General features: G+C 45.3%; 1 protein-coding gene across 1 annotated transcript in view; it reads left to right on the forward strand.

The window, feature by feature from the left end:
- The first annotated feature begins 3,042 nt into the window (after positions 1-3,042).
- Positions 3,043-19,181, forward strand: part of PTPRJ (protein tyrosine phosphatase receptor type J) — an 80,387-nt gene continuing 64,248 nt past the window's right edge. Inside the window, exon 1 of the mRNA XM_087745728.1 lies at positions 3,043-3,195. Coding sequence (XP_087601854.1) covers positions 3,130-3,195 — 66 coding nt within the window. The 5' untranslated portion in view covers positions 3,043-3,129. The remainder of the gene's footprint in view (positions 3,196-19,181) is intronic.

Genomic DNA, 19,181 nt, shown 5'->3' on the forward strand with positions numbered 1-19,181 from the left:
AAGAGCCTGTGGCCTGAAATGCAACCTTGAGCCTCTAATTCCTAGGAAATTATTTGTGTTGTGATGGTTATTGCTGCTGAACAATTAACACCTGGAAGACTTTAAAAAATTTGGCTTTTAATTTCTCTTTTCCATTTTCAGCATGTGAAGTCTCTGATTCTGGCATGAATCACAGCTCTTTGCCATCTAGCTCTTCCCTGAGGTTTCCATGGCTAGCAGTCAACCAGAGCATGCTATAAAGAGCGGAGGCATTGATCCAAGGAAGCAATCAGGTACACGTGTGATTCTTTTCTCCACAGAGCTCTCTAAATCTAATCAGAAGAGCTTTTTTTGGAACATTTCTCCCAGAATTTTAAACAATCTGGAGAAGACAAACATTTCACCAGAATCTGTAGATACAAAAAAAACTTGATTGCTACTTTTTTTTTTAATGAATCAAATGGAAATCGCACTTCTGTTTTCTGTTACAAAATTATTATGCTTTTTAGTGCCCTATGTTTCTTGGCACTTTTTTTTTTTTTTGTGGCCATCTTCTTTAGCATATCTGAGCCTATTCAAATGTCTATGAATCTTGGTAGCTCACTCCTTCAGTGCAGACAGAGCTATGCCCCTGTTTGCATACTTCCCCCACCCAAGAAATGTCTCTGGAAAGGAGTTAGTCCTTTCCTTGAGGTCTGGTAACAGTCAGGCAGATGTCTACCCTAAAACAGCGACAAGCCTCCTATGCTCTCTTTGTGCCAGTTTAACCTGCTATGTATAAATCCTACTGATGGATTTATAGTTATGGTTATAATTAAAGATATGCATTAAGGTAATTTTATACTACAGTCTTAGAAATACTCTGCTTAGATATCTCTACGAGCAAATTTAATGCAGTCCTTTACTATTTTGGATGCTCCAGAAATGAGACTGTCTCCCAGAACTTCATAGGCCTCCTGGTTCAGGTACCTGACATAGGAGTAGTTGTAAGGACTCAGCCACAAGTGTTATATGAGAAAGTAATTACTTACAGATTCCATGTAGCTTGTATGTGAAAAGCCCCACCAGCTATACAGGATCCAGACAGACATGGTATGGTGAAAGAAGTTCATCTTCCTGTGATAGTGATGTAGCTGCCCCGTTGCTCTCTGGAGCAAGGAATTAACATAGCCTAAGAAATGCAGTGCCCCTTGCTTCTACCGTGGGTTACGTGGCCTACTAAGGAAAGAAGAATGAGTGAACTTGAGAGTCCAGGGACATGTAGAGTCTGGGGATGGCAACATCAGCTTGAAGACACAAATTTGAACAGGTTAGAATCCCGCTTCTTGCTGTCTCGGTGCATTTTTTTTAAATTTCCTCCCTCAGGGCTGGCTGCCATTACTGCTTAAATCAGTGGAGAGATTCTCACTGAATTTCAGGGGTAACTGGATTAGTTACTAGGTTGTCATACTGGAAAGGCATGCAATTAAAAAAGCCATGTTGTTTTCGCTGAGTTGGAGCCAAGGATGACCAAGTACGATTGCTCAAGGCAGCTGTGCAGCGTAACCCCGATCTGCCACCATGAAGGCAGCTGGTTGCATTTTAGATGCAAGTGAAACCCCGCCTGGCCAGAAGCTGCAGTTTGGCAGCTTAGACCCACCGAGGCTCTGCCCAGGCACGGGGAGCTGCAGCAAGGAGTTTCTTTTGAGAGTCAGAGCCGTAATTTCCAAATGGTAGGGTTTGATCTGCAGAAGTTATCTCAGCATAGCAACTTCGCTGCAGCCGGTAGGAATTCTGGCAGGTGTGTGGTTTACCAGGAGGGGTCTTCAGCTGGAAAACAATTTTCAGGTGCTTTGCACAGAATGGAAAGTGTAGAAAAGGTGGTTTTATCAATGGTTTTTGTATAGTGTTTATTTCTTTGTTTGAATGCACCCTAACAATTTTAAAGTACTTTTCTGAAGTAATTTTCTGTTTCTTACAAATCTTATTGCTACAAAGGGGTGCCCCCACACTGTTCATCTAGCTCCCAGTGTAAGCCTCAGCCTCCCAAGCAGGAAGGTATGCACATGCCCTTATTCTGGTGAGTCTTCCCATGGACTTCTGTGGAAATAGCTGCTTGTATAATGCTATGCATATGTTTTGAGCGCTCAGAGAAGACAGGGAAATTACAAACATGTGAGCTCAAAACTTTTGAGAAAATGAAGACTGCCAGTGTTTCCATAATTAAAGATATGCTTTGTAAACTGACCCTGTCTCTCCTTTTCCCGTACCCAAGATGAATGAAATGTGAAACAGTGCATTAAGCCTGTGAAGTTAAGGTTATAAAAGTGATTGCATTTGATGATGTCCTTTTTGATGACATGGATAAAACACGTCCAAACCAGTGCCTGGAGAGGGACAGGACTTTTTGGGGGGACTGGCTAGGGGTGGTGAACGGTGCAATAAGCAGAGCCGCTCACCGCGGCACAACCACGATCCCCTCCTCCGGGCCCGGCAGCCCCTTCCCCCCCGCCCGGGGGGCCGTGTAGGGCCGCGGCCGCCGCAGCTCTGCCCTCCCGCCGTTGCAGGGGAGGGCGGTACAGGCCCCCCTGAGGCCAGGCTTAACTTCGTTTTACCACCCACCCTTTTGCGTCTCGCCCGCCCCCGAGCACCGTCCCAGGGCCGGGGCGGGCGGCGGGGCGCACCCCGCGGCGCCGCTTCCTCCGGGGGCCGCGCACGGAGGCCGGGAAACTTTTGGAGGGAGCCACTTCCTCGCCCGGCCAGGCGGGGGGAGATGTCAGATGCCGGGAGGGAGGGGGGAAGGCGGGGAAGCGCCGGCCGCAGCCCCGCCGCCCGCTGCAGGACGGCCATTTAAGCCCTGGGCGAGGGGCCGGCGGGAGCGGCGGCGGAGGGAGGTGACCGGCCCGGCCCTCCCGCGGCCGGCTGTTCCGCTCGGCGCCTCACTCCGCCCCGCGCAGGGCTTCCCCCGCGGCCGCTCACGGCTCCAGCCACCCGCCTTTCCAGTCAGGGAGCGCTAGAGGGAGCGGCGGGAGGGTGAGGTGCCGCCGCCTGGGAGGGCGGCGAAGGGGTGGGACGCCGGGCGGTGCGGGGCGCGCAGCCCGGCCATGTCTCCGGGGGAGGCGGCGTCGGGCTGAGTGGCCGTGCGCGCAGCGGGGAGCGCTCTCCGCCACCATGAGGCGGCTGCTGCTGCCCCTGCCCTGCCTGCTGCTGCCGGCGCTGCTGCTGCTGCCGGCCGAGGTGAGACCGGGCGCGGGGGACGGAGTAGGGCGCGGGAGGCGGGGGGTCCGCCGCGGCCGCCGCACCTGCCCCCGCCGGGAGCTGCCCTGGCGGCCGCGCCCGCCGCTCCCCGGGGAGGCGTGGGGCCGGCGGGGCAGGTGTGCGGCCGGGGCTCGGGCTTTGTCCCGCAGCGGCTCCGCCGGTGCCGCCCGGGCAGGGAAGGAGAGGCTGGCGGGGGGCCGCGGCGTGGCCCGGCGGAGGCGGCGCTCACCTGGGGCGGCCGCCGGCGGCATCCCCGGGGCCTCGGCCTCCGCCCGCCCTTTGGGAGTCTGAGCCCCGCCTGGCGTAGCGTGGGGGGCGACCGCTGGCCCGCACCGGCGGGGATGCGGTGGGAGTAGGACCCTGTGGTACAGCCGCGTGGCTCCGTTCGGGGCGTGAGACAGCCCCGCTTGTTTACCTCGCTGAAAGCCTCCTTAGGTAGAGCAGGGACGGCTCCGGTCTCCCCGCTGAGTATTGTAGCCTGCCCTCGTTGCGTCGCTGCTGGTTAATTAGTAATACGTTATTTGTACATTGCCCGTGCTGGTGGTACACATCGCCCACTGGCTTACAGCCTTCAGGAGCAATGTGGAGTTTTCACGGGAAAATCCTGCTGTGGCGCGCAGAGAGCGAACCTGGTGGTATAGGGCCGCAGGTCAACAGGAGGCCTCTGCCAACACACTTGTGTTTCAAGCCTCCCTCTGTGCCCAAGCGCGTTGCATGATGTTCTTCCAAGAACACCTTTCGGTGATGTAAATCAAAATCACTTGCCAGGTGACCCACTCGTTGCGTGCTGGCGTAGACTTTCACCCCGTGTTTCTCTCAGCTGATAGCTTCCTAGCGTTCCCATAGGAGCGCTTCGTGACTGCTGTGAACTCTAATGTTTTGGGGCTTGCTGAACGCTGCTTCCAGACGTACCTGCTTGGCTTCTGTGCCTCAATGGTTTCTGCTACAGAAGCATGAATGTGTGTTGGTGTGGACCAAGGTGCTCCGTGATCTCTGGTGACAGTTCTGCCTGGCCTATGTTTCAGTCCCACCATGAGAGCTGCAGAGCAGAACTATACCACTGCTTTAGATTTTTAACTATTTTTTCCTTATCTTACATTGGCACCAGCTTGTGATTACGGCCAATGGCTATTGTAGACCTTTGCTTCCTCTTCCTTTTGTGTCTCATTCAGTTTGGGGTACCTTGCAGTGTTTTGTTGTTTCATTTCTGTTTGCTCTTGTACCAAGCCTAGGTTTAAAAACCTTTTCTGAATAAGAACTAAGTCTGAGTTGGGAATCAAAGTACTCCAGCATTTTGGAAAAGCTCATGGCAGGCCTGGATTGTCCTTGGGTGGTATGGCCTTGCAGGCTCACACAGGCAAGTGGAGCCTTGTGTGGGCATGTGGCTTGCATTGACTTCTCTTCCTTGAAGCAGAGGAGCCTTTGTGTGAGGATCTGCCAGCCATGACCTCTATTGTTCGTAGTTTTTCTTCTCAAGCAGGGTATGAAATCTTGTGACGTAATGATCTACTTGTTCTGTAAGTCTGGCTCTTAATTGGTGTCTAGTATGATAAATAATAATAAAAAAAATTGGACCCTCTCCTCAATTACATGTTGTTACATTTATGCATTCATCATCTTGGGGTCCAGCTGCACACCCCACCCCTGTGGGACCCTCGAGTAGGTCCTGTCATCCTCTGATAGTATCAGAGCTCCCATCAACATACTACAGGGCACAGGTCAAATCTGCAGATTTTGGTGTGGCTCACAATTTCAGGTGGGTGCTCCCCAGCTCATGGGTGTCATGGTCTGAAAACTCGGAAGACTACAGTTTTTGGCGGTCTCAGTTGTGACTTCAGGTGTACCTGTGAATGTGAATTCTGGTGCAAGGAAGTCTCCATTCACCAGATCTCTTAACTGATGCTGGTCAGCACCTTGTGGAGTTTTGAACATTAGAAGCATTTGTGTGACCTACAGAGGGAGGTGGGGGGAAAGGCCCCTTAGGAGCTTTTTCCTTAGAGGAATAGGATGTAAACCAAGTCCTTGCTGATGGTGTGCTTCTGCAAATTGTTCACTCATTTGAAGTCACTCAATTTCAGTGTGGCCACTTGTGGCGGGTAGGGGGGATAACTCGTGAGAAAAGTGTTATGTTTATATAGCCTATTAATGCCAGCAATAAGGGTGCAGAATAAAGCCTTGCTTGGAGGGAATGCTTGCTCTAAGCACAGTGGTCTTGTTGCCTGTTCCAAGTAGTGTTCACATGGTCTTACCCTCTAAAAATCAGGATGGTCTCTAATAGGGAACAGTTTTGCTCTTTGCGGTGGGTTCTTTGCACAGGTTAAGGCAGATGTCAGAGTTGTCCAGTGTCGTTCATGGTGTGGCATGTGTGCAGGTACAGGGACATTGCCTGGGACTACCTGGTGAGGTACGTAGCTGGTGTAAGAAGGCGACAGCAGCTGGCAAGACTGTCAGGCATGTGGCATGAGCTGGACTCTGTGCGTTGCCAGTAAGAGCTATTGCGCCTTGTCTACGGTCTCCCTGCCAGCCCATGAGAGGAAAGGCAGTGAGTCGGGTGGAAGCAGCTCTTGACGGGATCTGGCCTCCGCCGTTGCCTTTTAGACAAGTGTGGGGTTGGTAAGGGGACAGTGCTCCTAACACAGATAGTGTTGTCATCCCGAACACACGTGAGGGCTGGGAAGCATCCCGAGCTGTGGAATGGCTGTGTCATGGCAGCTCCTGGGTGGTGTGACAGGCATATGATCTTTCTCTGGTGTCTTTTACTCAAGGATAAGCATCTTCCTTATTTTTAATGAATTACAACATAGTGGGCAAGGTCAGAGTTGTTAAAAAACAAGCTTTGCTGTGTGTTTTTTATGGGAGCTAGCGACTTGAGAATGATCGTATTAGTGATATGAGAACATAACATCTACTACTCAAGAGCAACGGACTTTTGAGCTCCAGTGTTTGTGTGCTTGTTTTGATGCTTAGAATTATAAATGCCTTTTATGTGGACCTAATAGCTTGTTCTTACAGCTTGTTCCATGAACAGAACTCCTACCGATACTGAGAATCGATTATATAGGATTATGACTTAATTACTGATCTGAATTTCCAGCTGAGGAGTTCAAATGGAGCACCATCAGATCTAAAATGTGGGCTTGCCGTGTGTGTGTTGCATGTCAGTTGATTTCTGCTATATATTGGTCACTGTTAATCATCCTTGTTGATTCTTCTCTTGTATGGTACTCTAAATTTCAGTTTGTGAAGTTATTCTTGGTAATCTTCAGCACATGAAAGAAAAAAAAAGTTTAAAAGTAAGTACCATTTAGCAAAAATATTTTGCAAATACTTTGTGACATACGTCTACATACAGCTCATTTAGAGCTTTTAAAAAGAATAAAGCTTAAGAAATGTGAGGCTCCCTTGCTGCTACTGTAAATACACTTCCAGGGTAAAACCTTTAACGACCGCCATTATAAACGCAGGTATGGGCATCACTGATCTGGAGACCTGAGCAGGCCTGGACTTAGGCAGCATAGACCAGAAAGGGAAGCTGTGGCTGGGAAATGAGTTTACTTGTGTTGGAGGAGCTTGGAAATATACTTCTCAACTGTCAGGACAAGTTATTTTTCTGTGATGACTGACAGTTGATGCTGATATGCAAAGGCTTTCATTTTTATTTAACACTGTAACACAGGTTAATTTCACGTGCTTCTTTATGTCCATTACAAGAACACACAACACAAACACCTTCTGCAGTACTCAATAGATGCTTTGTTTTCAAGGTGGCGTGGATGGTCCTTAGCTGCATAGGCTGACTGCGCACTGCAGCACACTCAGATGGTTTCCAGTACTTTGATTTTTAGTCTCCAGCCAGCAACACACAACAAAATATCTTCTTCTGCATGTTTGAGATCAGAATTCAGGCCCACAGTGGAAATGTTGTCTGTGCAAACAGCCACGCTATTATTAGTACTTCCTCAATTATGTGAGCTACATGCAAGTCTTTGTTGAGGATTTTCATGGCATGTAAATTTTTTTGGTTGGAGTTTCTAAATATGAGAGAGAGAAATTGCTACTGTTATAAAATCTTTGGTTGTTTATTGTGTAGGGCATAATCCATATAATTTTAATTTATGCATTTCCTTCTTCCTACTAGAATTACAGTGTATCATAGAGTGAGCATTTCAACAATGTTAGAGAGTGGTTGGGGACTGGGAATTTGATGTTTGTAGGTACGAAGCCTGTTTCATGTCATTTACTTGGTTTTTTTGCTTGCTTACTTGAAAGAAGATTCCCAATATGAGCAAAGGAGAGAAAAGCTATTAAAACAGTCAGTGGCTGCACATCTGGTTGTTAGCCTGATGTGACTGCTTTTAGTTAGACTCCAAAATTTGAGTGTAAATAGTACCTTGAACATCATGAAAGGTCGCTGGAAGTATAGGAGGAGCTAGTTGCATATTCTCTAGCAGCGAGGGCCTACTGCTCTGTAGGAAGGGGAGAGTGAAAGAGAGCCTTGCCTTAAATGGAGCCATCAGTAGGAAATTAACTTTCAGCAGGAGATGACTGTGCAGGGGAGGACTTTAATTGTGGGGGAAAAAGACAACTAAGTGTAGGTGAGCATGTGCTAATATGAAATGTTAGAAGGCAACGTGTGGGGGGGAAAGAGTGATCAGGCATGTGCAGGAAGAGAAGAACAAAACAGATGTGCTACTCTGGAAGGCTGCACCAAGGCTTTTCTCTAAGTGCTTTCCAGCTGTTCCCAAATGTATCTGCACATAAACAGGCCTCCTGGGGCTATTAATTGAAAATTCCAGGAGAAAATCCAAGATTAAATGGGAAAGGTATTTCTGTAATCCAGCAAAGAATGGACACGTACATGTAGTCCAACCAGAGGTGGATCAATAAACTTGTGGCCTCATTTAGTTATCTTCTATGCCATTCATGGGCATTTAGTAGAAAAGGCAGGGCAACACAGAGTAATGTTCCTATCTTTCTGTAAATGTTGTTGATATTTGGCATGTCACTGAATGTAGTTAAGGTTATTTTCCAACCATCACCAGGAAATTAGAAGAATCCCTTGGTATTAGAAACCACACAGTCCAACCGTCACTGTTTTCCCCCTGTGATTTATGTGAGACACCTAGGGCCACATATGAAAGCCTCTTTTTCCACCTGTAGAAATCTAATGGGAGAAAAGGAAGCTGTGCTTTTAACTGCATCTCAGAACAGATTGTGCCTGCAGCTACAAGTGGAGGAAGGAATGATGTTGGCATCTGCTGTGGTACCAGACCTATGGGGTCTGTCACTGAACTTGGCTTTATGTGGTGCTTCAAACCCACTTGGTATGTGTGGGGAAGAAGGCTAAGGCCTGTGTTTGACGTGAGTCCCGCTTTGGGGAGGAGAAGGGACCACTGGAAGGATTACCTTTAAGCTCTCCTAGTCAATGCCTAGAAATCCCTTTCTCTCCAGCGCTGCACATCTGCTTGCTCGTGGTTTGCTTTTCCTGTTCTTCTTGTACCTCCCATTTGTTTGGTATGCTTCTGACTTTTCTCATTCTTTCGTACAGTTTTAGCCAAACTAAACAAGTAAAAGAAATATCTAGCATGTCATTGGTAAGTTCCTAATGCGTGCAAAGTTTTTGTTGTGTACTGCATCTGGGATTCTACTTTAGGCTTTAGAATGTGGGTTTTTTTTAAATGTTGGGTTGGTGTTTTGTTTATTGGAAAGACTTCGTGGTTTTTCGGTTGATTGGTTTGACTTTGTCGTGTGCAGGAGAATGCCATCTACATACCGTAGTACTGTTTTCTGTTTACTGTGCACCATATGGTCCAGGGATTGAGTATAAGGAATAATTTGTGTGAACTTCACCCCTATTTCCCCCATTGAAGGTAAGAAATTTCTGCTTCTGAGACTACAAAATCATCAAGTAAAGACTTGAATATCAGGTCCGGAGCTTTATCGTAAATTATAGTCTGTGTATTGTATCCTGGTAAGCAGATGCAATCTCTTATCGTATCCATGTTGGAGGCTGTGGGTGTTTGAGAAAGGGCGAGGGTGACATCTGGACATGGCTCTGTGAGTGGGTCTCTTCTGCACCTGAAGGTGCTGGAGCCCTCTCTCCCATCACAGCCCAGGTGAGCGGAGGGACTGAAGTGCCTGGGAGCTTTTCCTTGTTAGGATTTTATAGTTTGTATGTAAAACACAGCTGGCTCTGTGACTAGGTGCTTTCTCAGATTAATTCCTTACTTCCTTTTGGCAATATTTTGATAGGGTTTTTTTGTCTGCCAGCTTGCAAGGAGTTGGGTTGAACCTAGCTAGCCTGAATGGGAGTGCTCCCTAAAGAGGGGTTATTTGTGCAAACCAGCTTTTTAGAAGCCCAGCCTGTCCCTGGTCATTGGGGGATCATAGCTTGGCATGTTCTGACCGGTTTAAATGCATATTTAAAAGCCTCTGCTTTTACTAGTTCAGTGGGATTTTTTTTTTTTTTTTTTTTTTAAATAGAGTGTATCAACATGAATCATTCATGGTTTTAGGACATCTTGGTAGATGCGTGGTAAGATAGGGGACTTTACATACCTCTATGAAGACTCCTAGCCAAGGTTATGATGTTATGTGTCTTGCTCTGTTTGCTGATGGCTCGTCTCTGCCATGGCTCTGGAGGGTGTTTTCTCACAGGAATGCTGGCAACTTGTTTCTGCATTCCTCATTACGGTGGAGCTTAGGCTGAGCTTTCTCTCATTATTTCATAGAATCATTTAGGTTGGAAAAGACCTTTAAGATCATCAAGTCCAACTGTTAACCTAGCACTGCCAAGTCCACCACTAAACCACGTCCCTAAAAAATCATTTCCTCTTGCGCACTTGGATTCTGTTAAGTTACAGCATTTTTAATAAGCTTCCTTGTTTATTTTCTTATACACGTACACGAACAGGTCACCGCTAGCAAGTCTATTTGTACATATCTGCTTCTGACTCCTCATTTTTAAATTACAATTTCTACCAACTCTGTCCCTGGAAATAAGGAGAGAGCCATGCAAAGGGCAGGTGGGTGCCCAGCCAGAGGGTTGGCTTGGGAGCACTATATTGCCTCACAAGACAGGAGGATGCTGCAAAGGATGGGGCAGCAGGCCATGGCCAGAGAAAGGTGCAGCTTCATTTTGGGGCAAGCCAGCCTACGTATGCAGCAAAGCATGGGACCATCTGTGATATTACAGACTGTGGAAGCTTCCTGCTGCCTCCCTCTAGTGCTTGTTGTGCCTGCAATGTCAATAGTCCCTGCAGATAAATGGAGGTTGCTTCTTTTTGCTGCCTGTCCTCCCCAGGGTTTCCTCATGCCCGAAGCAGCTCAGCCAGCTGATTCCCAGAGCATTCGCTTGAAACTTTGAACTTAATTTTGCCAAAGATGTCATGATACAGAGGGGCAAAGGGGAAAATTGTGAGAGTTCATTTAGTTAGCTTCATCTGGCCGCAGCCTGTATCAGCTGAAGGACAGATGACTTGTTAGTTACTGTCTGAATTCATAGTCAGAGGGATCACATCTTTGTCTTTATTTGTCTAAACTTGCTCTGCTGCTTGGCTTTGTGCAAGGTGGCCTGTGTGTTTTGAAGCGGAAAGGGCAGGGAGGATGCTAGAGTGGTAAATAGTGTCCAGCTGAAAATAGAAGAGGCCTCCACCACTAGCGACATCTGAAACGGGAAGAATGGCCCTGATTGTAAAGGGGACCAGTTTTCTGTGCTGGCAGGGATTTGGGGCAAATGACCTCTCCCTGAGACCAAGATGTAGCTTTGGCTGAGAAAGAGAAGGGCCTCCACCATTACTCCCTGGGATGCAGGTGAAAGAAATGCACGTTAGTAGTTTCACTGTAGCAGAAAGTAGCAGTGTGGAACTATCAAAAGAGATTGACTCAGCTTTGCCAGTGGTTTTATTACAATATTAGGCATGCCATGGTTTCAGTGTACTTTTTAAACATTCAGATGTGACTTGTTATGAAAACCAGCATGAAGGGAAAAAATAGGTGCTCGTGGCTGGCATCAAATTTACATATGCAAAATTGTATTGTGTTAATAAGGGAGTTTAGGGTTTTCCTCCTTTTGTGATCATGCACAGTTGTCTTCTCTGATTCCGCAGGAACTTTATGTACTTACAAATGCCTCAAACTGAGGGGGAAACAAAATGAACGGTGATAAATTGGTAGGGTCCTCTTAGGTCATCAAATTTTGTTTTCTTTAATCATTTTTCTCCAGTGAAAGCAGATACGGGAATTCTAATGTCTTCTTGACGCTGCACATACTGTAGTTGCCCATTTATAACCAAATTTGGATTTGGGGAATTGACAACTCATGGCTTTCCTGCTACATGACTTATGCTTTCTAAATTCTAGTGTCCTTTCAGTCTCCTTGCAGGATCAGCCACTTCTAGTACTAGGCTTGGAGTTCAATACCAATAAAAACGTACTTGTTCTGGTCAATTCCAATGCAATTTTTTTGTAAAGTAGGCTGTGCTTGGTTAACTGAGGTCTTTTTCAGTTTCACCTTCTATGGATTTATACTTTTGTTTTGTAAAGGAGAAATAGAAAAAGTGTAGCCACAGTTTTTCCCACAGTCTTTGTAAATGTGTACCTTCAAGGGAAAAAAAAAGGGGGGGGGGGCGGAACCCACCTCTTTCTTTGGGGAAGTTCATTTTCTTTGGTTCAGTTTGCATAATTCTTTGAGGGGAATTCACCTCTAGGGTCTAGTTCCGTGCAGCTAGGCATCAGGGAGAAATAAACAGCCCAGCTTTGAGGTCAGGATCTGGCCTTTTTAGCTGGCATACTGTGGACGCCACAGACACAGGCCTGGTATTTTAAACTCGGAGTTTCCAATAGATGTTGTATCTGACAGCTGAAGAAAGGAGACTGACATACTCTCACATGAGATAAAGGGGCAGCACTAACATCTGCAGAATGAAAATACTTTCTTTTTCTTTTTTTCAGTATCTCTCTGCAGTTCAGAATCCTATTTCTGGAAATATTTCTGAGTCGGAAGAAAAAAAATGGGAAGATTTTGTGAAAGTTTGTTTTGCCTTTTTTTTTTTAAGTGACTAATAGACTAGCCAGTTATTTTTTCTAATGAACCTTGTACTAGTTTTAGGACTTTTCTTACAACCAACTGAAAAAAAGCATTTTATTGGTACTATTAAATTGAACGTGTTCACTTGAATGATCAGTTATAAATTAAATGTATTGCCGCATCCGCATTAAAATAATTGAAACTATCTCTAAGTACATGCAAAGCATTGGTAGATATTGGTATTGTGAATGTGTTAACTGAAATCCAATTTTAAGACATAATTATGGGAAAGGACAAGGCTGTAAGATCTGGAATTAGATAAGTTGGCCCTTTGTCCTTTAATCTCCATAACAATGCAGGTAATTGTATGTATATAATAAATCTCAACAATACTCTACTTTGTCCCTATTAAAGGAAAGAAAACTTTCCTTTGTCTGTAACTTACCAGGGACTTGCATTTGGAGATGTTAAAATTTCTAGGGATGGTTACAAATAAAAAAAGCTAGCCAGCTAACAGAAGCAAATTAAAAAAGAATATTTTTTTTAATGTGTTGAATCTATTTGGAAACAGGCATCTTTTCCAGGTTAACAGTTAGAGATGAAATATTGTTACAAAGTGTTCAGCTGTTTCTTGATAAAATAAGACCTTAATGGCCGATGTCCTCCAGCACCATGTCTGTGCATTTTTATCTTCTTGTTGTCTTTCTCCAGTTGTAATGATTTTTCATTATTGCTGAAAGGTAGTTGATCTAAAATATAAATATCTTAACATGATGTATTTTTTTTATGTGGATTTGAGACCATGTAATGAAATTATAGTTGCTTCTGTGCTTTTATTGTGAGTGTGTGCCTGATTCCTCTGTGACATTGTAATTTCTGATCTCTGCTATACACTGGTAGTAAAAGATCCACATTAAAGAAGCTAATACAGAAGCTGTCTGTATTCATGAAATCGAAAGCTTAAAATGCTTGAAAAATGCAGCTGTATCCTTAACTAACTTTATAATCACATAACCTGCTTTAAAAAAAAAAAAAAAATTAAAAAATCCCCCCAACCAGGCATTATATGCTTCTGATGATTAAAGCATATAATTAGTTTATTGTACTCTGTATTAAATTGACTTTCTTTTTCTTTCTTGTCTGCAATATTTTGCAAAGTACTGACACTGCTAGTGAGAGTCTATGTGCTGAGCTCTAGCCAGCAGCAAATATTTGCAGGTGGATGCAATATCTGGAACAGCCTTAAGCAGTACTCATTTCCCAATACTACAAGACAGACCTACAGTATGTGGTTTAACTGGTATTTAACTATTGTCTTCTGACTCAGCCTTCATACTTTTAAATGTATCTGTTCAACTATTTCCTGGTTCAGTCTGCAAAGCATAACGTTGCAGGAGGAGTGAGCAGAAGGCCAGAGCTGCTAATTATTTACTGCAGAGTGTACGTTTCCCTCTTCTCCACCCCAGCGATCTGCTGGTAATGGAGCCTAGTTCTCTTTATGGTGAAATTGGTTGGGACTTCATCTAAGAGGTGCAAATAAAATAGTTCTCTTCTAAATTTACAAAAGTTTGAGCAGGCTACAACCCCACCCCCCAATTTCTCCTTTTCATTCACTTGCACTGCTTTGTTTTTTTTTTGACTTGCAGGAAGGGACTGCTGTTTCTCCAGCAGCAGTTCTGGGTGATTCACAGAGCAGCCCCTGCTCCATCCTAGCAAACCCCACTGCTTGCTTGCTGTGCTGTTACCAGACAGAAGGTCATTTCTGATAACTTTCACTGTGCCTCACAGGTTATGCTTACATGCAAAATTCTGTGCAGTGCATTTATGGTTTGGCTTGTAAGCAGTGTGTGCAGTGATGCTTCCTATGCTTAAGTTTGAGGCTATTGCCGACAACTGACACAGTTGCTACTTTTCATTTATTTTCCAGCTCCTCTTCAAGGTAAGAAGAAGAATAAGTTGCAATGCCCAACTGTGCCGAAGACCAGTTGCTGCAGATGATGCGAGTCCCCTGCACTCCTGTTCCTGCAAACTGGCTACCCTAGTTGCTTCTGCTCTCTTCTGAATGAATTTTTTTTTTTTTTTTTTTTGAAAAAAGGGGAGGTGAAAAAGAAAACAGGTATCTCATGTGCAGGTGTTTATTCAAAGTCATTGCTACATGCGGTATTTGTCACTACTGTCTTCAGATTGCATCAAAGTTAATTCCAGCTATGTTAATCTGAGATTTGCAGTGAAAACTGGTCAGCTGAATATTTTGTCTCCTCCTGTAGAAATGTGTGGAAAAGATAGGAGATAAGATATTGCCAAACTTTAGTTTCCCTTTTGAGCAAAGGCCTCTTCCTTTTTGTTCTCCTGAAGTCAGATGTTTGCTGCTCCATCTTCCAGGGAGTCTGTAGGACTTCTGAAATCCTGCTAGAGTTTTGAAGATTAAGTTAATGAATGAAAAGTTTTAGGACTTGCAGTAGGTCGTGCTGTCAAGATTTGTCTGAGAACACAGGAGCTGCTCACCTGCCACCCCTCAGATCTTCTCTTCACACTTTCCTCCCCCTTGTTGCACCGGTTGTGATTTGTGACCTGGAGGTTGTAAATGCCATGGGACGTTGTGCATGCGTACATGGCTAGCACTAAGAAATCTTGATGGGGTTAGGACGTCTGGCAATGACCTCAAAAAAGAAATCTTTCTCAGTCGCCAGGTGCTTGTAGGAAGTCAACATGGTGCCTCGCTACATCTGTCTCCGCCAGGATTTGCTTCTGCTCACAAACTGTGTCAAAAATGAGAGCTGGAGGGGAAAAACGATGCCCTCACACAACTTCCTCTATTTTGTGAATACAGTATTCCTTTTTGGTCATGAATGGGTTATAAATCAGACAAAAGCTGGGTTGTGGGGTCTCATCCCTTTCTTCTCTAAGTGAATTGGTTAATTCTTGGTGGGTTTGTAGATAGGAAAGGCATTCCTTACATCAGGCACAGATGGGGAAGGGTTTCCTGTGCTGTGAGATAGACATTCACCTCTAGACACAGGGCAGCCTGTGGTAAACCACTCGAGTGCTCGGGAAAAGGGGATAGGAGTGTGACTGAGGCAGTACAAAACCTTGGCAGGCATTTACAGGACAGCAAATTTCATCCTGGATGCTTGGCGTGTCATGGAGCAAGTCCGAGTTGTGAAACAGCTACTCAGAGCAAGCGGGGGCAGTGAGAGGGATCGGGATGCTAGGGAGCAAACTGCCTCCGACCCTACAAAGGGAAGGTACGTGGCTTTGCAGATCCTGTTGAGAAATAGGGCTAAAGATAACACCAGTTATATTGAAATGGTGCAAAAATCAGTATGCTAGTAAAATATCTGCTTTGTAAATGGCTACCATCGGGCTGTTCAAGCTCCAAACTGTGTGTATTGCACATAACTGAAAGAAACTCGGTTGTTGCCTTTGTGCAGCAAATGCTTCTTTTTGCTGAGGGAGAAAAGCCACAGTTTGTTTCTGGATGTCCCATGGTGTAGTGACTGGTCTTGTGGGCAGTCTGTGGTTTGTATGTATTGGGTGGTGTTTGGTGGACTCTAATTTGAGATGTTCCTATCCCTGCTTTAATGCAATGAAGGGAGCTAAACGAGAACCGTGTGTGGGTACAGCTGAGGAGGACATGGAAAAGCAAGCGTACGAGAGGCTAATTGAGTTTGGGGCGTAAGCACTCTTTCATCATGTCCATCTCTATGAAACCAAAAGCAAAGACAAGTTTCTAAAGAAAAGGAAGTAGGTTGTTGGGGGAGGATGTTGAGTAAACACAGAGTGTACATGAGAAGCAAGACAGCAAGACTGCTGCAGCCTACGTAAGTTAACCGCGTGTGTGAACTGTTGAAGCAGTGCCCAAGTATGTGCTGTTTCATTACATAGAGCTGAACCGTATTCATCTCTGAAATAAAACTGACCAGGCCACCTCCTTCTTTTTAATTAGATCCTGTTGGGATGAGACATTTCCTGAAATGAGAGAAAGGTAAAATTCACCCCCCCCACCCACAGACCTTTGCACACTTGACAGCTGTGATAATATGACACTGTCCCCTGTAATTTGGATACTGCTTAAAAGTGATAGAAGGCATTTCTAGACAGCTAGCGTTGAACTTACAGGCTCTTGCTACATGAGGCTACCAGCTGCATGCTGCTTGCAGTGAGGCGATGATAATCGGTGTCTGCTGATGGTCAAAACTACGATCATTGGAGAGCTTAAGGAGGAGTGAGCCTGTCTGATTCATCTGCTGCACTACACAGTAGCAAAGTCTCCAGTCTCTACAGTTACTGCTATCGAGGGGAGGATGTGATAGGTAGTACTGTTTGGTTATATATATACTTCAGGGTATTGCTCAAAGCTCCCTAGCTAAGAGTGGTCTTACCTTGCTTGTTGTTGTGAAAATGCATAGCAAGGCAGTTTCTGTTCTGAAAAGCATGAATGTGTGTTATTTTAAGCATGCACATGTGCAGACACACGGTCTGTATTTAGGGAACATTTCTATGGCAGCAAAATCCATCTCTGAAAAGCTAGGAAGTGTTGGAATTAAAGCTGCCTGTTCGACGAAATTTCGTCTGCCCCTTTCCGAAAGATGGAGGCAGGGCCTGGAGCGTGCACTCTCTCCCCCTCACCACGTTTAGCTGCCTTTGCTCAGTGCCAGCCCCCTCATCAGAGGGAGCTGTTGGAGAAGCTTTGGCTTGCCCAGATGCATTTTGCAGTGAAGATGGAGGATGTCCCTGTGCAGCTCCCCCTATACAGCCTTGGCAAGAAGTGTGTTCCCCTGCTTTGATTTTGGAGTAGCTTTCAAGCTGAGGCGAGAGCCTGCCCCACTGGGTTGTGGGGGCATTGCAGCTGAGCGGGTGCCTGGTAAGGTACTGGGTACTGGGTGCCCTGCTGACCTGGATCCTGTCCCATAGGATCAGCTTCCTGGCTTGACCTTGGACCTACCTCATTACTATGGACGTGGCTGGTGATCCTAACCCTGGGCTGAGCCTGGGTGCCGTTCATTGCAGGGCCTGCCGTGCTCAGGTACCATGGCAATGCACCCGTGGCTGCTAGAGCCTCCACCTCCTGCTGTGCTATCCTGCTCAGCCCTGCTCCCCTTTCCCTGCCTTCCCATGCACCTTCCTTACGTGTGTCTTCTGGTTGTCTCACCTAATTTTTCCGCATCCTTCCTATTCCCCAGTCTCCCTCTCCTTCCATGTATAGGATGGTTAGGGTTGCTTACAGAGAGTCTTTTAGCGCTTGATTTAGCTTAGTTGTTCTCTAACTAGCTTTATGCTGCATGTATTCCCCTCTGCTCTAGTTCTGCAAGGGCTCCAGTAGGCACAAGTCAATTAGGACTTTTTATTTTGATATCCTGAGCGTTTCTGATACGTGTAAGTTTTTCCCAGTGATAGCAAAGGCTACCTTAGTGAAGGGAGAACTGAAGGGGTTGGGGGAAGTCCATTTCTTGCCAGACCATAAGAAGGAAAAAAGGTCAGTGGGGTGTTTAGTAATGGCACAGCAACGTGTTTTCCCTCATTCTAATTTTCTCAACGTTTTGAAGCATTTTGGCTCCAACATTTCATAATTAAGTAAGTATATTTAGCCAGATGCTGGCATGTAGTCTTAAAAATTTCCTTCCTTCCAAAGTGAAACACTTGGGGTAAGTTATGAGCAAATGAAAAGGGGTCTTCTGTTAGGAAACCCTGGGCAATGTCACATTACACCCTGTACTATTACCATTCAGACTTCTCATTTAACTGGTTGGCCTTGATTTTCAGAGCATCGGTGCCTTTCTCCCTTTCATACAAAACCGCTCCTCCTACTTCTCCCTCTTGTCTCGCTGCAGGCGTTCGTCCCCAGCCAAGCTCTGTGGTTTTGGATGCACAGTGTGTGTGGGCGTCCTCAGTTGTAGCAGTCACTGTGGTGATGCTTTGGTGAAATCTCCGAGCGCACCTGAGAGGGGCTGCCCCGGCAGAGCTGTGCCACAGCCCGGTGTCGCAACCTTTCCTCCCGAAGTTCTCCCTTCTCTGGGCCAAATAATCCTGTTGTAACTTAGAGTAGGTGAAAGCTCCAACCATTCTGTAAAATCTTTGAGTTTTCTTAATGCAAGTGTAGGCGGTCTTTCTTATAGCAAGCTACTTGTTTCTAAATCAAATGTATCCAGTTTTCTTAAGTCTTCTCTGTATCTTCATTATTGCAATTTGTCAGTCATTTTGATTGCAAATCCTTTCCCGATGGCCCCGCATTTTACACTGTTCCCTGTTATATATCATTTTAGAAACATGGCTGTTTTCATATTTTAGCCTTTTCATCAATATGCAACTTCAGATTACGATTTCTCTTTTTAAAAGTCTATTTCTGAAGTTCAGTCCTGTTCTTTACACCTTTCTCTCTCCCCCTTTCCTCTTCTGCCCACACCTCAAGTCAAATTTTAGATATGTGGGTGGAATGGTTTTAGTAATGTGGGGGAAATGGATAGTTACATGCAGTGATGATGGGGAGGAATAAGTGCCTGTGTAGTATAGTGACAAAATAGTGTTTGTTGCAGAACTTGGATTGTAAGTGCACATGGTATATGGCGCAGCTTCCACCCAATTTTTCTGTCATGCTTGTCTTCATTTTTGCATATACATGTCACAGAATAGTTTGTTTTAATTTGTATTTATTTAGTTTGCCTAGGAGGAGGAAGGTGTTTTAATTGAAAGCAAAAATTCCTGTGAACCATATGCCTCGCTTTTCAGTCAGCTCTAATTAAATTCCTTTTTCCTCCCTGATTTCAAGTTATTTCCCCTTTGTGTGCATGTGAGAATTTACGTGGGAGATCCCCGTTGGTTTTATGTCATGGTCCTATTTTATGATCTTATAATTCCCTCTGTGTTGATCAGACGTGTTAACAAAGATTGTGATTACAAACTTGTTCTTTACATGGAAAGAGATTATGGTAGGTTAAAT

This window comes from Nipponia nippon, unplaced genomic scaffold (genome assembly GCF_047370975.1).
Source record: "Nipponia nippon isolate SJK-2023a ecotype South Korea unplaced genomic scaffold, ASM4737097v1 scaffold_10, whole genome shotgun sequence".
NCBI lineage: Eukaryota > Metazoa > Chordata > Aves > Pelecaniformes > Threskiornithidae > Nipponia > Nipponia nippon.